This window comes from Sorex araneus, chromosome X (genome assembly GCF_027595985.1).
Source record: "Sorex araneus isolate mSorAra2 chromosome X, mSorAra2.pri, whole genome shotgun sequence".
In the NCBI taxonomy this organism is placed as follows: Eukaryota; Metazoa; Chordata; class Mammalia; order Eulipotyphla; family Soricidae; genus Sorex; species Sorex araneus.
The window spans coordinates 19,031,047-19,049,675 of record NC_073313.1 but is presented as its reverse complement, the minus strand read 5'-3'; the positions used below and the strand labels follow the sequence as shown (position 1 = coordinate 19,049,675).

At 43.9% G+C, this 18,629-nt stretch overlaps 1 protein-coding gene across 1 annotated transcript in view; it reads left to right on the top strand.

Annotated features, from left to right (window-relative positions):
• The window catches only part of ADGRG2 (adhesion G protein-coupled receptor G2), a 126,007-nt gene that overhangs the window by 90,719 nt on the left and 16,659 nt on the right, over positions 1 to 18,629 (top strand). The window contains exons 8-21 of the mRNA XM_055121535.1: positions 1,419 to 1,474; positions 2,919 to 2,977; positions 5,683 to 5,722; positions 6,148 to 6,185; positions 8,019 to 8,113; positions 8,588 to 8,654; positions 10,751 to 11,142; positions 12,861 to 13,035; positions 13,234 to 13,390; positions 14,610 to 14,753; positions 15,325 to 15,447; positions 16,772 to 16,817; positions 16,919 to 17,022; positions 17,780 to 17,901. Of these exons, the coding sequence (XP_054977510.1) occupies positions 1,419 to 1,474; positions 2,919 to 2,977; positions 5,683 to 5,722; positions 6,148 to 6,185; positions 8,019 to 8,113; positions 8,588 to 8,654; positions 10,751 to 11,142; positions 12,861 to 13,035; positions 13,234 to 13,390; positions 14,610 to 14,753; positions 15,325 to 15,447; positions 16,772 to 16,817; positions 16,919 to 17,022; positions 17,780 to 17,901 (1,618 nt within the window). The remainder of the gene's footprint in view (positions 1 to 1,418; positions 1,475 to 2,918; positions 2,978 to 5,682; positions 5,723 to 6,147; positions 6,186 to 8,018; positions 8,114 to 8,587; positions 8,655 to 10,750; positions 11,143 to 12,860; positions 13,036 to 13,233; positions 13,391 to 14,609; positions 14,754 to 15,324; positions 15,448 to 16,771; positions 16,818 to 16,918; positions 17,023 to 17,779; positions 17,902 to 18,629) is intronic.

Genomic DNA, 18,629 nt, shown 5'->3' with positions numbered 1-18,629 from the left:
CAGTCTCTGGACCACAACCAGATGTGACTCTTGAACACAGAGCTGGAAGTTATCACTGAGTACCACCAGGTATTCCAGGAAAGTAAAGAGAAAGGGTAAGGGAAAGGAATACCTCAAATTGGGATGTGAGCAATCCCCAAAATGGAGTGCAATAGAGAGGAAGGGAGAGGTTGCACACCCAGAGTAAAGGGGTGTGTGCACCCCAGGATGGAGTACACCTGACGATTAGAACTAAGTTTTAGTAATTCTGTGCATAAGTTCTTTTCAACCAAAAAAATGGCTGAAATAAGAACATGCTACTCAATCTAGTGGCTTAGTTGGCCACTTTTAAGTGGAACTGGATTTGGGGAAACTGACATTTGGAATCAGTTTTTTACTAGTACAGTGTGAGAAGGTATAGTAAAGAGCCCTTCGGCCATTAGCTCAGGAGTTGGCAAATGCTGCTCATAATCCAAACATAATTGTTAAAAATAAAGTTTTATTGGGACACAGCCATGCCATTCATTTACGTAGTGTCTACAGTTGCTTTTGCACTACAACCTCTAAGTCCAATCATTTCAACAGAGATTTTAAAGCCCAGAAAGCCTCAATAGTTACTTTCTCACTTTTGACCCCCCAAATTGACTGATCCTTGCGCTAGTTTATATGACATCCTTGTCCTGCTCAAGAGGTCAGGTTTTGTCTAAAAATTAAATGCACACAGTGTGATTCTGTTAAAGTGTCTGTTTTATTTGTTTCCAGGTAGAATCAGAGTCCCTCCAAGTATGTACCCTACAGGAAACCAGTTGACTGAAATGAGTTTAATATTTATAAAGTGAGCATTTTCAGAGAAGTTTCCCCCAGCATTTCTGGAATGAAAGCTACAGAAGGCTGTTCAAATGAAGAAAGGATTTTCCCTGTACACTATTCAGCAAAGTCTGAACTTTCTTCCTAGCACAGAGATTGCATTTGGTAGCTGTATATTGAAAAGAAAAAGGCAAACTACTGGCAAAATAGAGATGGCCTTCCATAAGGCTGCTAAACTGCTGAGAGTCACTTCCCCTCTCCTCCCCTTCTATGTAATTGAAAGGTTGTGTTTTTGTTTTTGTTTTCATAACAGTATTATGAGTTATGAGTAAGAGCCCTAGTTCCCCATTTAGCATTTTAAAGGGATACAAGATTTGATGAGAAGCATGCAGGGGTAAAGTTTCTTGAGAGAGGGACACTTTTTCTTTTTGAATTCCCACATAAAATTCAGATTTTCTGAAAATTATATGGATAATCATTATCTTTTTGATAAAATATGAATGACAAAATTTGATAAAATGCATTTTTTATGAATGGAATGCAATGCACATTCTAATCTTTTTCTGTGTTGTGTTAATCTTCAAGCTCTACATATCCAGGTCTCAATTTTGTTTTTGAAAATTTGTTTTTAGTGTTTTTTAGAGGTGAGATCATGTTTCAGCATGCTGAAGAAAGCAATGATACCCAGGTAGGTTTCAGAGATGCTTCCTTATTAAATCTTAAAAACTGAATTCGCCTGTATTTCTTTAAAATGAAGGTTTTGATTATTTAGGGTATTTGGCATACTTACTTTAATGAGCAAGTTTGAATAGATCTGTGTTGAATTGTAGCTTTGTCGAGACGGGTTGACTTAATAATGACTATGGTGTTGTGTTAATAACATTCATTTTCACCAAGGTTGCTGCTGAGGCTGAGTGGGAACCTTAATATGAGGGTTGGGGGCAGAGCTCAGTGATTGAACCTCTGCATGAGGCTCAGCCATTGTGTGAGGACCCGAGTTCTATCCCTGACATTCAGGGAAAAAAGAAAAAGAAGTGTTAACGGGATGCAATTCTATTATTAGTCAAAAATAAAATCATATTAGAAACTCCTTGCAGCAAAAAAGGAATTATAATATATCCATTCTAAGAGTTCATCTTCTGAGCTTGATCTTATTCACCCCATGGAGAATTTGGATGCAGTTGTATAAGACTTGCCCAAATCCAGATCATCTCAGATGATCCCAGTGAAACATGGTTTGTTCATTCAGTAACTATTTCCTGGGCGCCTGCTGTGTGCCATACACAGAGCTGGTTGCCAGAAATGCAGTAATGGCTGCTCTCAAGATTCCCTTTTGATATTGAGAGCTGGTACTTAAATATGGGTCCTTCCATATAGAGAACTTCAATAATGTTCTTTTGGAGGAACCCTGGAGATGATGAAAGGAAAAATAAAAGTGCATCAGACTTGCTGACTCACCATTTTAAAGCTATATTTTATTGGTTTACAATATTATCAGTTTTTTAGAGTACAGTTTCATACTGTGATATGTATATAAGCCTCACTACCATGTTAATTCCAAATACATTTTTCTTTGTTTGTTTGGGGGCCACATTCGGCTATTCTCAGGGCCTACTCATAATTCTGAACTCAGGGATCACTCCTGGCAAGGCTGGGGGGACCATAGGCAGTGCCAGGGATTGAACCAGGGTCAGCTGTGTGCAAGGCAAGCGCCTTATCTATTATACTGTCTCTCTGGCCAGGTTCTGAATACTTTTGAAAGGAAACATAAAGGGCCAGAGATAGTGCAGGGATAAAGCACTTGCCTTGCATGCTGCCATCCCCAGTTCAATCCCCAGCACCATCTGTAGTCCCCCAAACTCTGCTAGGAAGAAGCACAGAGCCAGGAGTAAGCGCTGAGCACCATTTGGTGTGGCTCAAAAATTTGGTGTGGCTACTCCCCTCAAGAAAGAAAAATTGACTCAATCAATATGGGTTTGATTGTATGCTAGACAATATTCTATGCAGTTAAGAATCTTAGTCTTTGAAGCTTAGCTCTTTGGGTAACAAAACGGAAGAGCAATTTCTTGCTAGAGAATGTCAAAAATCAAAACAATATCCATTGTTTCTTCATAACTTTATGCTTTTAACAGAATCAAAATGCGGCCAATGACACTTTAGCAACGGGAGTCCTGTCTCTAAGAGAATTGAAGTGAGTAATCTGCTGTTTCATTTGAAGCTAAAGATGTCTACTATGAAAAGTTGCTTGCTATCTATCTTTGGTGTTGGAAACCAAGAGAAGTATAACGAGAGACCAGAGGTTATAGGGAGTATATAATCTTTGAGTTCTCTACAAAGTAACCATAGTCATCTGTCACTGACTGATGTCCCCATGAGGCTGCTCTCTTAGATGCTACAAAATTCAGGAAGTACCTCATTAGAATCAGTATTTGTGTTCTAATCTGATTTGGGGAGCCACAAGTTCAAGGTAGGACTCCAGGTAACCCACCTATTCAGGTTTTCACAATGCATCCATGACTCAAAAGTCAGAGAGAGGTCTTTGTTAAGTAGATCTCAGCTTAGAAGGACAAGCTCAGACGAGAGATGTATTACAAGCAGATGCTGCTAGTCCGACCAGAGATAAAAATGGTGACCAGCAGATTTCCGATTGTCCTCAACCGTGAGACCACATTATCCTGGCTGGAATTGACAAGGCTTTGTCCTGCTGGCAGGGAAGCAGTATTAAAGAGGAAAGTCTTCTACTCTCAATTTGCTGCTGCCTTTAGTAAACTTCTGAAGAAAATGCCAAAGCCCGGGGAGGTATCTGGGAGGACCTGGAAGAGAAAAAAACTTGCTAGGTCCAAACCAAACCAAACAAAACTCTTCCTCAGGGTTATCCTTTCAAGTTAGCCTTCAGCCTTGAATGCTTCTGATATTTGGGTGGATGGCACCTTTTACCTGGCAGGAACCCTTAGGGCCCTAAGGGGTTTCTGGCAGCAAAGAGTTAACTCGGGAGGATGGAGATAGGCAGGGAATTGGGTTGAGTGTTGGTCAGGTTCTTTATGCTTAGTTTTTGATATTCTGATGAAAAGCTAGTGTATGCGGATGGGGGAACAGAAGATATACATGTCCTAAGGGATTTTAACCTCTAGATGGGCAATAATAGTGATAGCAAAGTAGATTTTCACACACATGTCTACAAATAGAATGAATATAACTTAGCATATTAGGTGATTCCCTGTAATTATTAGACCTGAAATATAGATGAGATTTTAAAAGCTATACAGCAGTGCTGGAAGTTAGCTCAGCGGGCTGGAGCACATTCTTTGCATGCAGGAGGTCTTGGGTTCAACCCCCAGAATTGCATGGTGCAAACACCATCACGAGCAACTCCTGAACATCACTGGATGTGGCCCTTAAACCAAAATAAAAATAAAGCCACTGAGCATTTGTTGAGCACTGACTATGTGCTGGGCTTTGGGGTACAAATGAGGAGAACCCCAACTCTGACTCTGGAGCAGTGGCTCTCCACCCTGGCTGCATGGTCAAGTCACCTGGGAGATTTTTAGAGGTTTTCACACCCAAGCTCACTATTGGGACCGAGAGGTGGACGTTGGCATTTCCAAATGCTCCCTGGGAGGGTCCAGTTCAGAGAACCAGGAGTTGGGTAGGAAAAAAAACAAGGCACAAATGATAGCAACATAGTCCAGTCCCTCCAGTGAAGGTGATATACAGGGTGCCAAAAAATGTGCTGAATATCCAAATAGAGAGCAAGGGGGTGTGAGGCCTGATGGAGAGGTCAGAGAACCCTTCAGAAAGGAGGTGGTTTCCGAGCACAGTATGGAGAGGTGGCCCCTCAGTGCTGACCACCACTGCCATCATTCTCTGCTTTCTGCTGGGCTTTCTCAGCCTCAGTGTTCTGCACGGTTCGGGCCTGAGAGTGTTAGTTCTAGGGTGCTGTCCCGTGCATTATAGGGTAGCAGGTAGCACCCTAAGTGTGACTATCAAAAACGTCTCTGATTTTACCACATGTTCCATGAGAACAAACCTCCCTCCACCCCAACTCATCCCCACCCCAGTGGAGAACCTTATTTTATTTTTAGATTTTTGGGCCACATCCAGCAGTGCTCAGGGATGACTCTGGTTCTGCACTCAGGAATTGCTCCTGGTGGTGCCCAGGGGACCATATGGGATGCCGGGGATCAAACCTGGGTCAGCTCCATACAAAGCAAGTACCCTCCATGCTATGGCTCCAGCCTCTTAGAGTGAATTAAGTTTTAGAAGTTTCATTGAGATCTTGAGATAAAAATACAAGCACAATTATCCTGTTTAAAATACACAATTGCATGTTTTCAATACATAGTTTCCTCTTAGAGTGAATTTTACGACTAGATTCCTTTCATCCCAACTCTGTCACATGGGGAAAATATAAGTATTGTTGGAGTGGGGTGGGACTGGAGGGGGTCATTGCACTGAAGGGACTACCTAAAGAGGACTTGTGCAGAGGGGCAGGGGGGGCTAGGCATGCTAGAGACAGAATAGGTCAGCAGGAAAGGGGGCAAGTCCCCCCCACAGGTTCCCACCTGCAGTGACTTGGCACCTCTTAGAAATTTTGTGTGGGGTCAGCTCTTCCTCTGGCGCATTAGCAGAAGCTGCCTGGGCTGGCAGTAGCCAAAAGAAGAATCAGATTGTTTGCCCATAATGTACATCTTCCTATTGCCTAGAACTGATGTCACTTGTGTCTGGTCATTTCTCGTTTGCAAATTAATTCCCTCATCATTTATTATTGCCCATGTTGCTTCTAAGAGCAATAAATGAAATTTACTTGATTTAATTGCCAAATAATGAACTTGGTTGGATTTTGACATCAGTGATGGCCTCCATCATGTCATTTTCTCTCATTTTTTTAATTAACAGGCGGTCAGAGCTCAACAAAACCCTGCAAACCCTGAGTGAGGTAACCATAGTACACCATGTATTTTGTTTATAATTATTGATATTATTGGGGCATGGAGCCGTGGAATTCAATATGACTGTGTTATGTGTAGAGATTCTGCCAAATATGTATTGCATTACTCCAGAAAGCAGAGTTAGGTATAATGGCTGAACAATACAAAAAGGTAGATTTTCTTTTGTGTAACACCTAGAAGTTTATTAAAATGAGAGCTCGGAGCAAATGAGCTGCCATGTGTAGCAGTGAGCCTGCTGGTTCTGAGGTTTCCAAGCAGAGCTACTATTGCCTGATTGCTTTCTTGATATGCCAGGGATCTGGTAGGAATATGAACTGCCTGATCCCTAAGATTTTGTGATGCTGGGATTAACCTTGAGATGTCTTGTTCTGACATTTTCCACTGTCATAGTAACATTCTTTTTTGGTTTCAGACTTATTTTATAATGTGTGCTACAGCAGAGGCTCAAAGGTCAGTCATTTTTAATACCTTAATAAATATCATTTCTTTGCTCATGAGAAATACATGTGAAGGAGTCTTAGGTTACAAATTCAAAGGCTGAAATACGTACAAATGACATTTTGGATATATTTTTTAACATTTTTTTCAGTCTCCCAGTACCACCAGGAATGATCTCTGAGCCACTACTGGGTATGGCCTAAAATTTTAATAAATGTTTTTTTTTTCCCATCACTCACCATTCCCTCTGTTACATCTGTCTTTCTTCAATGAAGCACCAAGCGGTAGGTGGTGCTAGTCCTCTGGTTTGAGGAGACTAAGGATCACCAGTGTCCTTAACTCCTTGAGCCACCAATGTGGTTTGGAGTGGTCACCAGGGTTGAAAGTCAGAGAATAAGGTATCTAGTATGAAGCTTGAGAAAATGAAAAGATTGGAACAAAAGAGCAAAAGATATGTACAAATGTCCACTGAAGTGCATGCAGTGTGAATCAGAAATAGCCCCTTTTCAATTCTCTTCACTCATTGGCTTCCCTAGCTCAATGAGCAAGGAATAATTTTACAATAGAGACCGTGAAATTTCATGACAGAAACTAACAGTTTCTTTAAGGGGGGGGCGTCTCCCAAGCAGTACTCAAGGGGCTCGGAGGTCACTCCTGGTAATAGTTGACCCACCTACTGACCTGTTCAGGGCCATAGTGTTGTGCCCATAGTGTTGCTTTGGCCTAGCGGGCCTGGAAACCACTAGGGTCACTCCAAAAGCACGGGGGCGAGGCAGCATGTGGTGCCAGGGCCAAAGCTTGGGTCTTGATGCATGCTAAGCATGTGCCCAACTACTAAACCATTGACCTGGCCCCAAAATGATTGATGTAGCCATCAAACTATTCATTGGTACCAAAAAAGGGAAAGTATTCCATACATCTGTAGATGGAATCCTTATCTACTAGTTCATTTCACTCGCCTCTTTTCATTACTTGTAACATTAATATGTTTTCACATAAAGTAAGACTAAGAGGGAGGAAAGAAGGGGCCGGAGCGATAGCACAGCGGGTAGGGCATTTGCCTTGTATGCGGCCGACCCAGGTTCGATCCCTGGCATCCCATATGATCCCCCAAACACTGCCAGGAGTAATTTCTGAGTGCAAAGCCAGAAGTAACCCCTGAGCATTGCTGGGTGTGACCCAAAAAGCAAAAAAAAATAAATAAATAAATAAAAAGAGGGAGGAAAGAAGAGAGAGAGACAGAGAGAGAGAATGTCTTCAATTTCTATTTATCTGATAATTGGGAATGAATTACCAGAGAGATTTGGATGGAGGAGATGTAGGCTGGTGAATGGGCTTCCAATGATGGAAACTCAAAGTCTGGGGTCAGACTCTGGAGTCAAGATGCCCATCTTTACAATAAAGTTCTACTCCTGCCTCTTCATTATGTGGGCAGGTCAAACTCTTTGACCATAGCTTTGTATGGTCAGAGGGTCTCTGATTTGCAACCTTAATGAATATAAAATCTCTATCAGCTTATCCATGTTCAGACCTTTGGGTCAAGTTCAGACCATGGCAAATGGGTGTTTATAAATTTACTGGGGAACGTTACTGTGAACAGTGTCAGTATACCCATTCCTCCTGCTAAGTTCGAAAAAGTCAATTCTGGAGAGTGGAAATGGAGCTTAGAGACTGAATACATGCATGGCATGCAGGCCCTGGGTTTGATCCCAACCACGACCAATAAAACAATTCCTTTCTCCTAAAGACACACACACACACATATACACACAGCAAAGGAAATGACAAATACATAGGTATGTTTCCAATTCAGTACAACCGGGTGATATTTATTTCTATTTACAGCACATTAAATTGTACATTCACAGTAAAACTGAACAAGACAGTGAACATATGTGCAGCCGTAGTTGCTTTGAAAGGGGTAATGATTCGACCAATGGGTAAGTCTCCTCTCTCACTACGATACAGCTGTGTTAATCTCTACAGAGGTGCTCCTTTTTAAATGGAGACTATAGCTAATGCGTTTACAGACTGTTACATGTCTCTGTTTTGACTGTAGTCCTTGGGCAGTGTTCACCATGTTCTAATGGTGATTTTTTCTCACTCATGTTTCTGTATACTGTATTTGAGGGCATGACGAAGCAAACCCTTTCCGGGCAAAGGAGTGCTATGTGGAGTGTTCCATCAGTGTTCTTGCCTGTTTAAGACAAATACACTTTCTTTATTTTTACTTTTTTAAATTCAAGAACCTGTGATTTACCGAGTTACTGATAGCTGAGTTTTCGGCAGTAGTTCATCACCGACAAATACACTTTAAAATGCAGGTAGTGGGAAAAAACCCGACGCCAGAGGGCTTGGCCTCTACTTTGTGTCATTCCTAACTTTGTCTCCTCTGCTCCTGTTATCCCCTCCAGACCAGTGCTGCTGTACGGTCGAGACAGCCTGTCCTTCCTCCCCAGAGGAGTTAGAAAAGCTGCAGTGGTACGTAGCAAGCCTGCTGGCCATCCCCTGCACTAATAGCCACAGTAAAGACAGCAACAGCAAGTCACCGTGCAGGCTCCAGAGAGCTGCAGTGCTGACAATGAAAGGGTTCCCGTTTTCCAGAAAACTGCAGTGTTCTGTTGTGGAAAGAAATTTCCATTTGAATTCAAGCCTATAGTTGTCCACTGAAATCACCTGGAGAAGGTGATTTCAATCACCCAGAGGATCTGCTGGGTTCAATCCCTGGCATCCCACATGGTCCCCCAAGCACCGCCAGGAGTAATCCCTGAGCATTGCTGGGTCTGACCCAAAAAGTAAGAAAAAATTATACTGGGGAGCAGTATCACCAGCCAAACTGAGATAGAACTCAGTGCTGGTGTGTGATCTCCCCAGAGCCCCAACTCAACGTGTTTTTAGAGTGGTGGATTCGAAATGGTATCTTTGTGCTGATTGGCATCTCATTGATTGATTGATTTTTTTAGTCTGAAGGCCTTACCCAGAGGTGCTGGAGGCCATTCCGGGCTCTGTGCTCAGCTCAGAGGTCACTCTGGGCACTGTTCCAGGCCCAAACCTGGGCCTCCAGCATGCAAAACCTGCTCTCACACTTCAGCCCTGGGAGTTATCTCTGTTGGCTTTATTAAGACTGAATGTTTTGGGGCCGGAGTGATAGTATAGCAGGGAGGGCGTTTGCCTTGCATGCGGCCGACCTGGATTTGATCCCCAACATCCCATATGGTCTCCCAAGCACAGCCAGGAGTAATTCCTGAGTGCAGAGCCAGGAGTAACTCTGAGCATCACTGGGGTGTGACCCAAAAAGCAAAAAAAAAAAGGCTAAATGTTTTTTATATATTGAAGTGTATATCACTGTTGTTTAATTTAGAGTTACTCTTCAATTTTTTTCTGTACCCTTGTGAAGCCAGTGTTAATATTGAGTCAATGCAAGTATTAGTGCATTTCTTCTGGACAGACAGTGTATCAAAATAGACATGCCTTAGCTTCAAAGTCAAATCTCTATAGTGGATGGAAAGAGAGTACAGAAAGTAAGGTACTTGCCTTGCATGCAGCCATCCCTGCTTCAATATCCAGAACTACATGTGGTCCCCTGAGCACTGCCATAAGAAACCCCTGAGCACAGATGTAGGAATAAATCCTGAACATTAATGGGTGTGATGACACTTTTTCTTCAAATAATAGTGGCATGGCACTGGTCTGTCAATATAGACTTGAGTAGTTAAAGGGAAAGGACTTCTAGTGTTATTTTCAGATTTTTGATAAATTTGGGAGGGGGTCTTTGGGCTACATACCAGTGATACTCAGAGGCTACTCCTAGCTCAGTGCTCAGGGTACCATGCAGTACCAAGATTGAACCCAGGCCTCCAACACACAAAGCAGGCCTTTAAACTAACTCCCTGACCTACTTCTTTTGTGGGGAGTGGTCTCCCATGAGATTTGGGCCTGGGGGGCGGTCCTAAGGCTCACCCCAGTGATTCTTTGCCAGTCTGGCTTGCAGCTCAGTGCACAGCCCTGAGGATGCGTTCCTACTTGGGCCTGGAGATGCTGGGACCACCAGCACCCCACCCAACAATGCTCTATGGACCATGTGGTGCTGGGCCTGAAACTAGCAGAGTGCCTGTTGAGTTTCTATCTCCCTGGGCCTTCCCAGCCTGCTTTTAGAACACTTTTAAAACATGGCACAGTTGGAGTATGCAATGCTACTTCTTAGCGACTAGATCTTGTCTGATCTAAAACAAAAGAAAAAATACAGTCAGACTCTTAGTCCACGGAGACCACCAGTTGAATAACAGGGCATTGAAACTCTCCCCTCCCCCAGAAGCACATCCAAGTAACAAAGGCTGGAGCCCCACTACCGCCGAGTGGGTGAAGGCCTGCTCAGCATCTCCCCTGGCCACTTCCTGTCCCAGGTGGGGTGTGTTGGGGGGTGGTAGGTGTACAGAGTATAATGGTGAGGGCTGGGAGTGGCAGGACCCTGATGGAACCTCGGCACCATGGCAGGGTCAGATGATTGCCAGGATTGGACAGGGGCCTCTCTGTAGCTCAGTCATGCCTCACTGTGCCTCTCTGATTCTTTCCTTTAGTGACATTCAAGAGCCTGTTACCTGTCCTGCCGGTCCTCTACATGGCCCGCCATTTTCTTCATCCCGTGATTCCAGCCCAGAGGTTCCTCAGCCCACAGTGTCTTCCCAGATCACCAGTGCCTTCTCTTTGATCCATTCTATAGATCCTCCACCTAGAACCCAGAGCTCTACCTCTCCCAATGGGGACACTTACCCACTTTCTCCACAGCCTTCCGCATCTATAGCTTCGAGCCCTGTCATTGATGTGCCCCCACAACCTAGAAGTTTCTCTTCCCCTACACCCCAGTCTGCTCTTCTCTATACACTGTCACCTGTGAAATCCTCACTTCCCTCACCCACCGCCTCTGTTTCGGTGAAGGTCATCAGGCCGAGTGTGTCACCTGACAAGAAAGGTAATGAGGAGCCACCTGCTGGTCTGTCTCGATCCTGGCAGCCTACCAAATCTGGACCTCTGTAACCGGGCCACCATGGGCCTACCTTTCTGTAGTATCTGCTTGATGTCCAGATCTCTCTGTCAGGCGTTCATTGCTGACTTTCTACCAAGAGGGTAGAAAACAGAGATCTCGTTTTATCAAAATTAGGGTTTCCCCAAGAACTTGGAAAGAAGGCAAAGCTAAGCCCTTGGTGATTCATGGGAATTCACGATGGCCGTGTCTGCCACGGTAACGGCCTCCCCAGGAGGGCGGAAGCACCTACCAAAGGCTCCGTAGCTCTTAGAATTTACATTGCTCTCTCTCAGCTGCTTTTAAGTATACAGTTTAGGCCAAATGAACAAATTATCAGGGCTCTAGTCAAGAGACGGTCCAATGGCCTGTGAAGAATAGAATAGCTCCACTCTCCGAAGCTCTTCCCATTGACCATTAGGGTTAACTTCACAGGCTACAGTGACAGGGTGTGGGAGGGGAGGCGCTCCTGCACCTGTGCTTCTGCTCCTAGAACTTGGATTTCAGTTGAGGGGAAAACAGAAGCAAAGTGATGTATGCATAAAAGATGTGTTGGAATATTACCTGAGGGCTAAAAAGCAGGTGGACCATAACGGTTTCCCCAGAGAGGAGTGATGAAATCCGCCTCCTGAACACAATGAGTAAGCCACAGCAGAGCCACAGGAAGAGCCAGACAGTGCCTCAGGGCCTGTTTATAGCCTAAAGTGGAGTGAAAATAACCCAGCAATAGACACACAAGGTGTTTTATAGCAGTCTATTGCAACACAAGGATAAAGACTTCACGGAAATGTGCCAAGGAAGAAATTGGATGTTAGGGGCTGGATTTAGAGACATTCTTGTTAGGCAGCTTTATATCATTGTCCCCCAAATTAAAAACCCTTAAACACCAGGCTCACAGCTGGTAGTCCAGCATTACTTCATAGTGATGTTCTTTTTCCCCCATAAAAAGCTTCTAGTTACCTACATAAAATCCTGTATGTGATATGTCGTGTAAATTGAAATATAAGCTTATTTGTACTGATATGAATATGGATTAGATACTTTGATGCACTTTTTCCATGATTTTAGAGCTAGGTTTCTTGAAGTACAATTACACACAATATACTTTCTTCTGTTCCTAATGGATAAATGCAAATTTTAGTTCTATGAGGTTGGATAATTCCCCATCACAATGCATCACACTTCCACTTACCCCAAAGCTCCCAGTGGTCGTTTGTAGTCGGTCTGACCCACTGCACCCAGACCCTGGCCATGCTGATCTTTTTAATTTCCTTAGAGTTTCAATTTTTCTAGAATGTCATATGAAGAGAATTATAGAGTATACAGCCTTTTGAGTATGACTTCTTTTATGTAACATAATCTGTTGGCGAATGGGTGATCCATACTGGTGATGTGTTACTAGCTGATTTCTTTATTACTGAATCATAATAGTCGATCGTGTGAACTGACCACAGTTGATCCATTCTCCAATTGATGGACATTTTGGGTTGTTGCCAGGCTAAGACTGTTGTGTAAAAGGTCAGTCTAAACATTTATGAAAAGTCTTCTTGGGGCTTGTTTTCATTTCTCTGGGGCAAATATTCAGGAGTGGGACTGCCAGCCCACAGAATCTGTTTATTGATGATTTTTTTCATGTGTCTCTAAAGTGACTTGGCTCTCTGTTATAGACGTTGTTCACAGCAGCACCATCAGGGTTTGGTGGAATATTGAGGACGAAGTGTCCAGGATGGAGCAGGCTCTGTCCATGGGCAGCTTGGAGCCTGACTTTGCAGAATCTATGATAAACCAAGTCAGCAGACTCCTTCGTTCCCCACCTGCCTTGTTGGCCCCTGTGGCCCAAAGGTATGACTAAGCAACGGGATATGGTCATGGTTGGTCTTTTCAGTGACAGGGCTATTTCTTACCTGATGAGTTATAGCTAAGTGTTTCTCTTCCATGTCTGAGGTTCATAGTGTCTTCTCAAGTTGCCCTTCTATGTCCTGCTCAGAATGGGAAAGATAGCTCAAAGAGCTGTGTGTGAACTGCCACCTGTCTTTACAGATTGCTAAAAGTAGTGGATGGCATCGGCTTTCAGATGAATCTTTCAAACAAGAGCATAAGTCTAACGTCCCCTTCTTTGGCTCTGGCCGTGATCAAAGTGAATGCTAGTAATTTCTACACAACTACCTTTGCTGTCCAAGATGCCGACCATCTTCAGGTACTGGCCATTTATTGTGGGGCAAAAACATTTTCATGTATGATTATAGTCTTTGCGGGTGTCAGGAGTGTGGCAATTACTGCTTATAGAAAGGACATACATGCAAATTATTTAACACTTAGAACAATGAAGCACCACAGACTCAAAGGAAGGACTTTGGTCTTGGCTTCCACAGCATCTCAGTGGTCCTCCTTGTGTTCAGTATTAACCCTTTAGCAACAAGATTGTGGAAATTTGGGAGTGGGGGTGGCGTTTGGAGGAGAGTGTCCAATGGAGGTTCCTAAGTTGGGAGAGAACAGGAAAAGATACCAAGTACTTTGGAATCAATTTCAATACAGCTATAGCTCTTCCCCACCCCCCACCCCACTATAAGAAGGCTGAATGTTCCACTTTGGCAGGGTTTAATGGGTTGATTTGGGGGTCTGGGAATGCCATTATCATACATTCATATGGAAACTTTTTTGAACAGTCTCAGATCCAGAAAACATTCTACTTTTGGTTGGAGGTTTGGGGAGGGACTTGTAATTTAACAAATGCTATTACTCTATTGGCGTGAACGACGGTGCTGAATGTTGATCCCATTTCTTATATTTTCTTTCCATCTAGTAGAGGAATTAGGGGCTGGAGACACTCAAAGTTTGTACTTTAATTGTTTTGGTTTTTGTTTGCTTTTTGCCTTCCCTTTATAGTTTAGTGAGCGTGGTTCTATGAAGATTTTGCTCTGACAGGTCACCTGCTTGGAGTGTCAGCCATGCGACCCCCCTGGGCCTGCAGCTCCCCTGCACCTTTTCCCCAGCTTTATTGAGATCTTATACCCCACACCTCCTGCCCGTTGTGCATCCTTATAATGTTTCCTTTCCTATATGGAGGCCTCATGTCCCAATGGCTCACACACTTTCTCTAACTTCCGAGAAACAGAAGAAAAGCCGATTTTACATAGAGATCCGTAGATCAATCCCTTCCTCGACCCTCTGCTTTTCATTTGTTTGTTCGGTTGGTTGGTTTTGGTAAGAGCAGGGGCAAGGAGAGCACACCCAGTGGTATTGACCAGGTAGTATCGGGGACCAAACTCAGAATTCTCTCATGCCAAACACATGCTGTAGCCCATCAGTCAAGCCATTCCCTCAGTCCAGGAACCGCTGGACTAATCAGCTGCTGTTTCCATCTCCCCATTGTCCTCTCCCCCAGACCTGTTTATTATCTTTAACTTGATCTTCAGGTATCTCTGGACACTGAGGCTCCTGAGAACAGCATTGGTAGCATCACTTTACCTTCATCGCTGTTGAGTAACTTACCAGTGGCAGATGCCGAGCTGGCATCAAGGATTCAGTTCAACTTTTTTGAAACACCTGCCCTGTTTCAGGTAAAATGGCTGCTGCTACCTGCTCTGGGCTTAGGTTTTATTGGGGGAAGAGGGGAATTTTGTTCATTTTGATCCTCACGTATTCTGAAACCTGCTAGAAGTGAAAGGGGTTGCTCCAAAGCCCCCATTGATTTGAACAGCAACAGGCACTCACCGGGCCTTTACCAATTGCAGGGCACTGCCCCACATCCTTTAAACATGTTCATTCAAATCCTCTAATAGCTCTGTGAGGGCAGAATGAGGCAGTATGGCACATCTTATCGATAAAGACATGGCGGCAGAGAGGCTTGTGTAATATGGTCATGGGCTAGCAGCTTAAATGCCTTAATGCTGTGTTACCTTTTAGATGATCCTGTTGTGTCAGGTTGTGAAATTTAACCAACAACCTTTAGAGCACTGCAGGGTGGAACAAGTTCTGTTTCTGACTGTCCTCGGGAAAGTCACTTTACTCCCCAACTCCGAATTTCAGAGCTAGGTTGTAAAATTAAACAACGGAGATGAAATGGTCCTGAGGGCCCCTTCGAGTTCTGATAACATTTCCTCCTCTCTTGTTGATTCTTTGGTACTCTAGGACCCTTCCCTGGACAATCTCTCTCTCATCAGCTATGTCATATCATCAAGTGTTGCGAACCTGACCATTGAGAACTTGACGAGAAACGTGACGGTGACATTAAAACACATCAACCCAAACCAGGTGGGAGAGGCCAGTGTGGTCTATTCATTGGCCAGAAACACCCTGTGTAAGCCTCTTCTCTACAGTGTGGTCTAAGCAAAGCAGATCCAGCAGGACCCAACTTAAACTCACGGCAGCGTGTGAGGCTAGTCCGTGGATTTTCTTAGGTGGGGGCAGTGCAAAGGCAAGCTCTGCCCCAGTGCCCAATTTCACTGCATCTCAATGTTTCCCAAAGTGGGTGTGAGCACCCCCTGGAGGGGAGTGCGCACTAGAATAATTTAGGCACTGCTAGTAACCTCGGGTGCCATTAGGGGGCACCTTCTGTTTATCCTCTTAGATTGTCAAAGGGGTTCTGTGTGATCCTTTTTTTTCTCTAAAAAGGGGGTCGTAGGCCCAATAACTTTGGGAATTTGTGGGAAGTGATGCCTCTCGAGCCCTCCCTCCCCCAGGCTGCTGAGTCGGATGTGTATTATTTTGCTGGGGAAAGGAGGAAGCCGGTGGTGTCCGGGGATAGAACCTGGGGGTCCTGCAGACCAAGTATGCATTCTAGCTTTGAGCCATCTTCCAAGCCCCAGAGCATTATATATTTAAAAGCCCCCAAGGATGAAAAAGCATAATTATTCAGTTTAAGGATAATTATAAGAAGAATAATAATGCATAATTATTCAGTTTAAGAAATAATGACTGGGGCCAGGAAAATACCTCAGTGGGCTGAACCCACATGCTTTTCACAGTAGAGTCCTGGGTTAGATCCCCCCATTTAATCCCCAGGACCACGTGGTCCCTTGAGCATTCCCACGAGCAACACAGTGACCTCTGACAGGTGTGGCTCCCCACAAAAAAGAAAAACAGGTGACGATTGGGTTCAAGATGTGGTTCAGTGGTAGAGTGCATACCTCTTGTATGAGGCTCTGGTTCTACCCCTGACAGAGAAAAAAAAAACAACTTATGACTCACCATTCCCCCACCCCCACCCCCCACACACATATCACCACCACCCCCCTCCCAGGGACCAGTATCAAATTAGGTATCTCCAAATGAGATTGTGCAATTAAAAAAAAAATTCCCCCATAGGGCCCAATAGATAGCACAGGGGTTAGGACACTTACCTTGAATGCAGCCAGCCTAGTTTCAATCCCAGGCACCACATGGTCTCCTGACTCCCCGCCCCCAGCACATAATTCCTGAATGCAGAGCCAGGAGTAAACCCTGAGGACCACCAAGTGTAGGCCAACCTCCCCTTCCACCAAATTTGTAAATTTTTGTTCCCAAATCACTCTTCTGGGTTTCCTATTTGTTTGTTCTTTTAGTTTATTAAATTCTTTGTCATTTCTCTCCACTGCAGAGTGACTTGAGAGTGAGGTGTGTATTTTGGAATTTGAGCGAAAATGGTAGGTTCCTGTCTTGCCTTTCTTTTTCCTGGGGAGTGGGAGAGGAGGAAGGACAATGACTCAGGCTGTGACTTTGCTCACGTGGATCCTCTTCCCAACAGATGGCAAAGGCGGCTGGTCCCCCGAGGGCTGTTCCGTCAAACAACAGCGGTTGAATGAGACCACCTGCACCTGCAACCACCTGACAAGCTTCGGCATCTTACTGGTAACACCCGCACCTGTGGCACCCCAAGATTAAGTCAGGAGGGAGGGTGGGCCCCAGAACAGGGTGCCTCATCCACTGGAGGATTTCCATAGTGCAGCTACTTACTCTCCCAGTTAGCAAAGTGCTTGCAGGAAAATGCTTGAATATGCAACCATTTCCCCCATTTTATAGAGACATTGACATTTTTTCTTTTCAGTACCCAGGCTGAGGGAATTCACATTTAAATTAGTCATAAAAACATTTTGTTTTCGGGTACTTGAATATTTTTAGAAAAACCTTTGACATCAGTTATCTCATTTAATCTTCCCAATAATCCTGCAAGATGGGTAGAATGGAGTGTGGTTACCATCATCTTCAAGATGTCAGTATTAAGACTTATTTGTTAGGGAACTGCCCACAGTCATAAACCAAAGAAATGCAACAAGATTGAGGAGCCAAATCCAAGTGGTAAGCTCTTAGCGTAGAGCTTTGCCAATGACAAAGTATGAGTGCAGCGAGAAAGCATGTAGACTTAGGGATTGGCTGGACTTGAATTGGGATCCTGGGCTCCTCCACCTCTTAGCTGTGTGACCTGTGCAAATTATTCACCTCTTTGGGCCTCGGTTTCATTGTCTTTGCCTGATGACAGTAACTGTTCTATCTTCGTAGGTTTATTGAACAGACGATGGAGGAGCAGTTAAAATACTTGATACTTGTATATGATGACTCTTATTTGTTTCAAAATATGCGTTCTTAAAAGCAGTATCTTCTTTTCCAGGACCTATCTCGAACTTCCTTACCATCTGCTGAGATGATTGCTCTGACATTTATCACTTATATCGGTTGTGGGTTTTCATCAATTTTTCTGTCAGTTACTCTCATAACCTACATAGTCTTTGAGTGAGTATCCATAACTGGCAACTTGGATTATAGGCTGCAGTGCTTGTGTATGAATGGAACATGGTCCTTGCCTTCTTTATTCCGTGTGGCCCACCTCAATATAAAATTTCATGCATATTTCAGTTCATCTGTTGCATCTGCCTTAGTCCATGCACTCACTGAAGGCAGAACTTTTGTCTTAATAATCTTTGAACCCTCCCAAAAGATGCCTGTTACTTACCTGACAATAGTGTGAAATGAAAGATGGATTCAGACCTGGAAACCAGTATGTTACAATTGGAAATAGTTCATTGCTCCACAGATAGCAGAAGAGCCCTGTTTTATATATGAAATTTCTAACATGCTGAGCAAACACAAAGGAGTAGATAAGGAGGTGAATGAAGGTGGGGCATTGAAGAATAAAGGAGGCGAAGCCTCAAAGGAAAATAGAGACACTTGGTGAGCACATCTTTGTAGGCTGCTGCAAGGATGACATCCAAACAGCAGTATCTCCTTCTTGGCTTACCCAACAGATCCCTTTGGTAACTTTGGGAAAGGAATTCCAACAAATTCTGCTGGAAAAGAAGGAAATAGGATCTTTTATTGCATGAACTACATGAAGCAATATGTAGGTTCTGGGATTTCAGTTTTGGACACCGATCAAGAAATGCACAAATTTCCTTTCAGTGCAAAGCCGAGGGTCCAGCTGTGACTACAGATCTTCTCATGGATCTGTGAAAATAGTATTA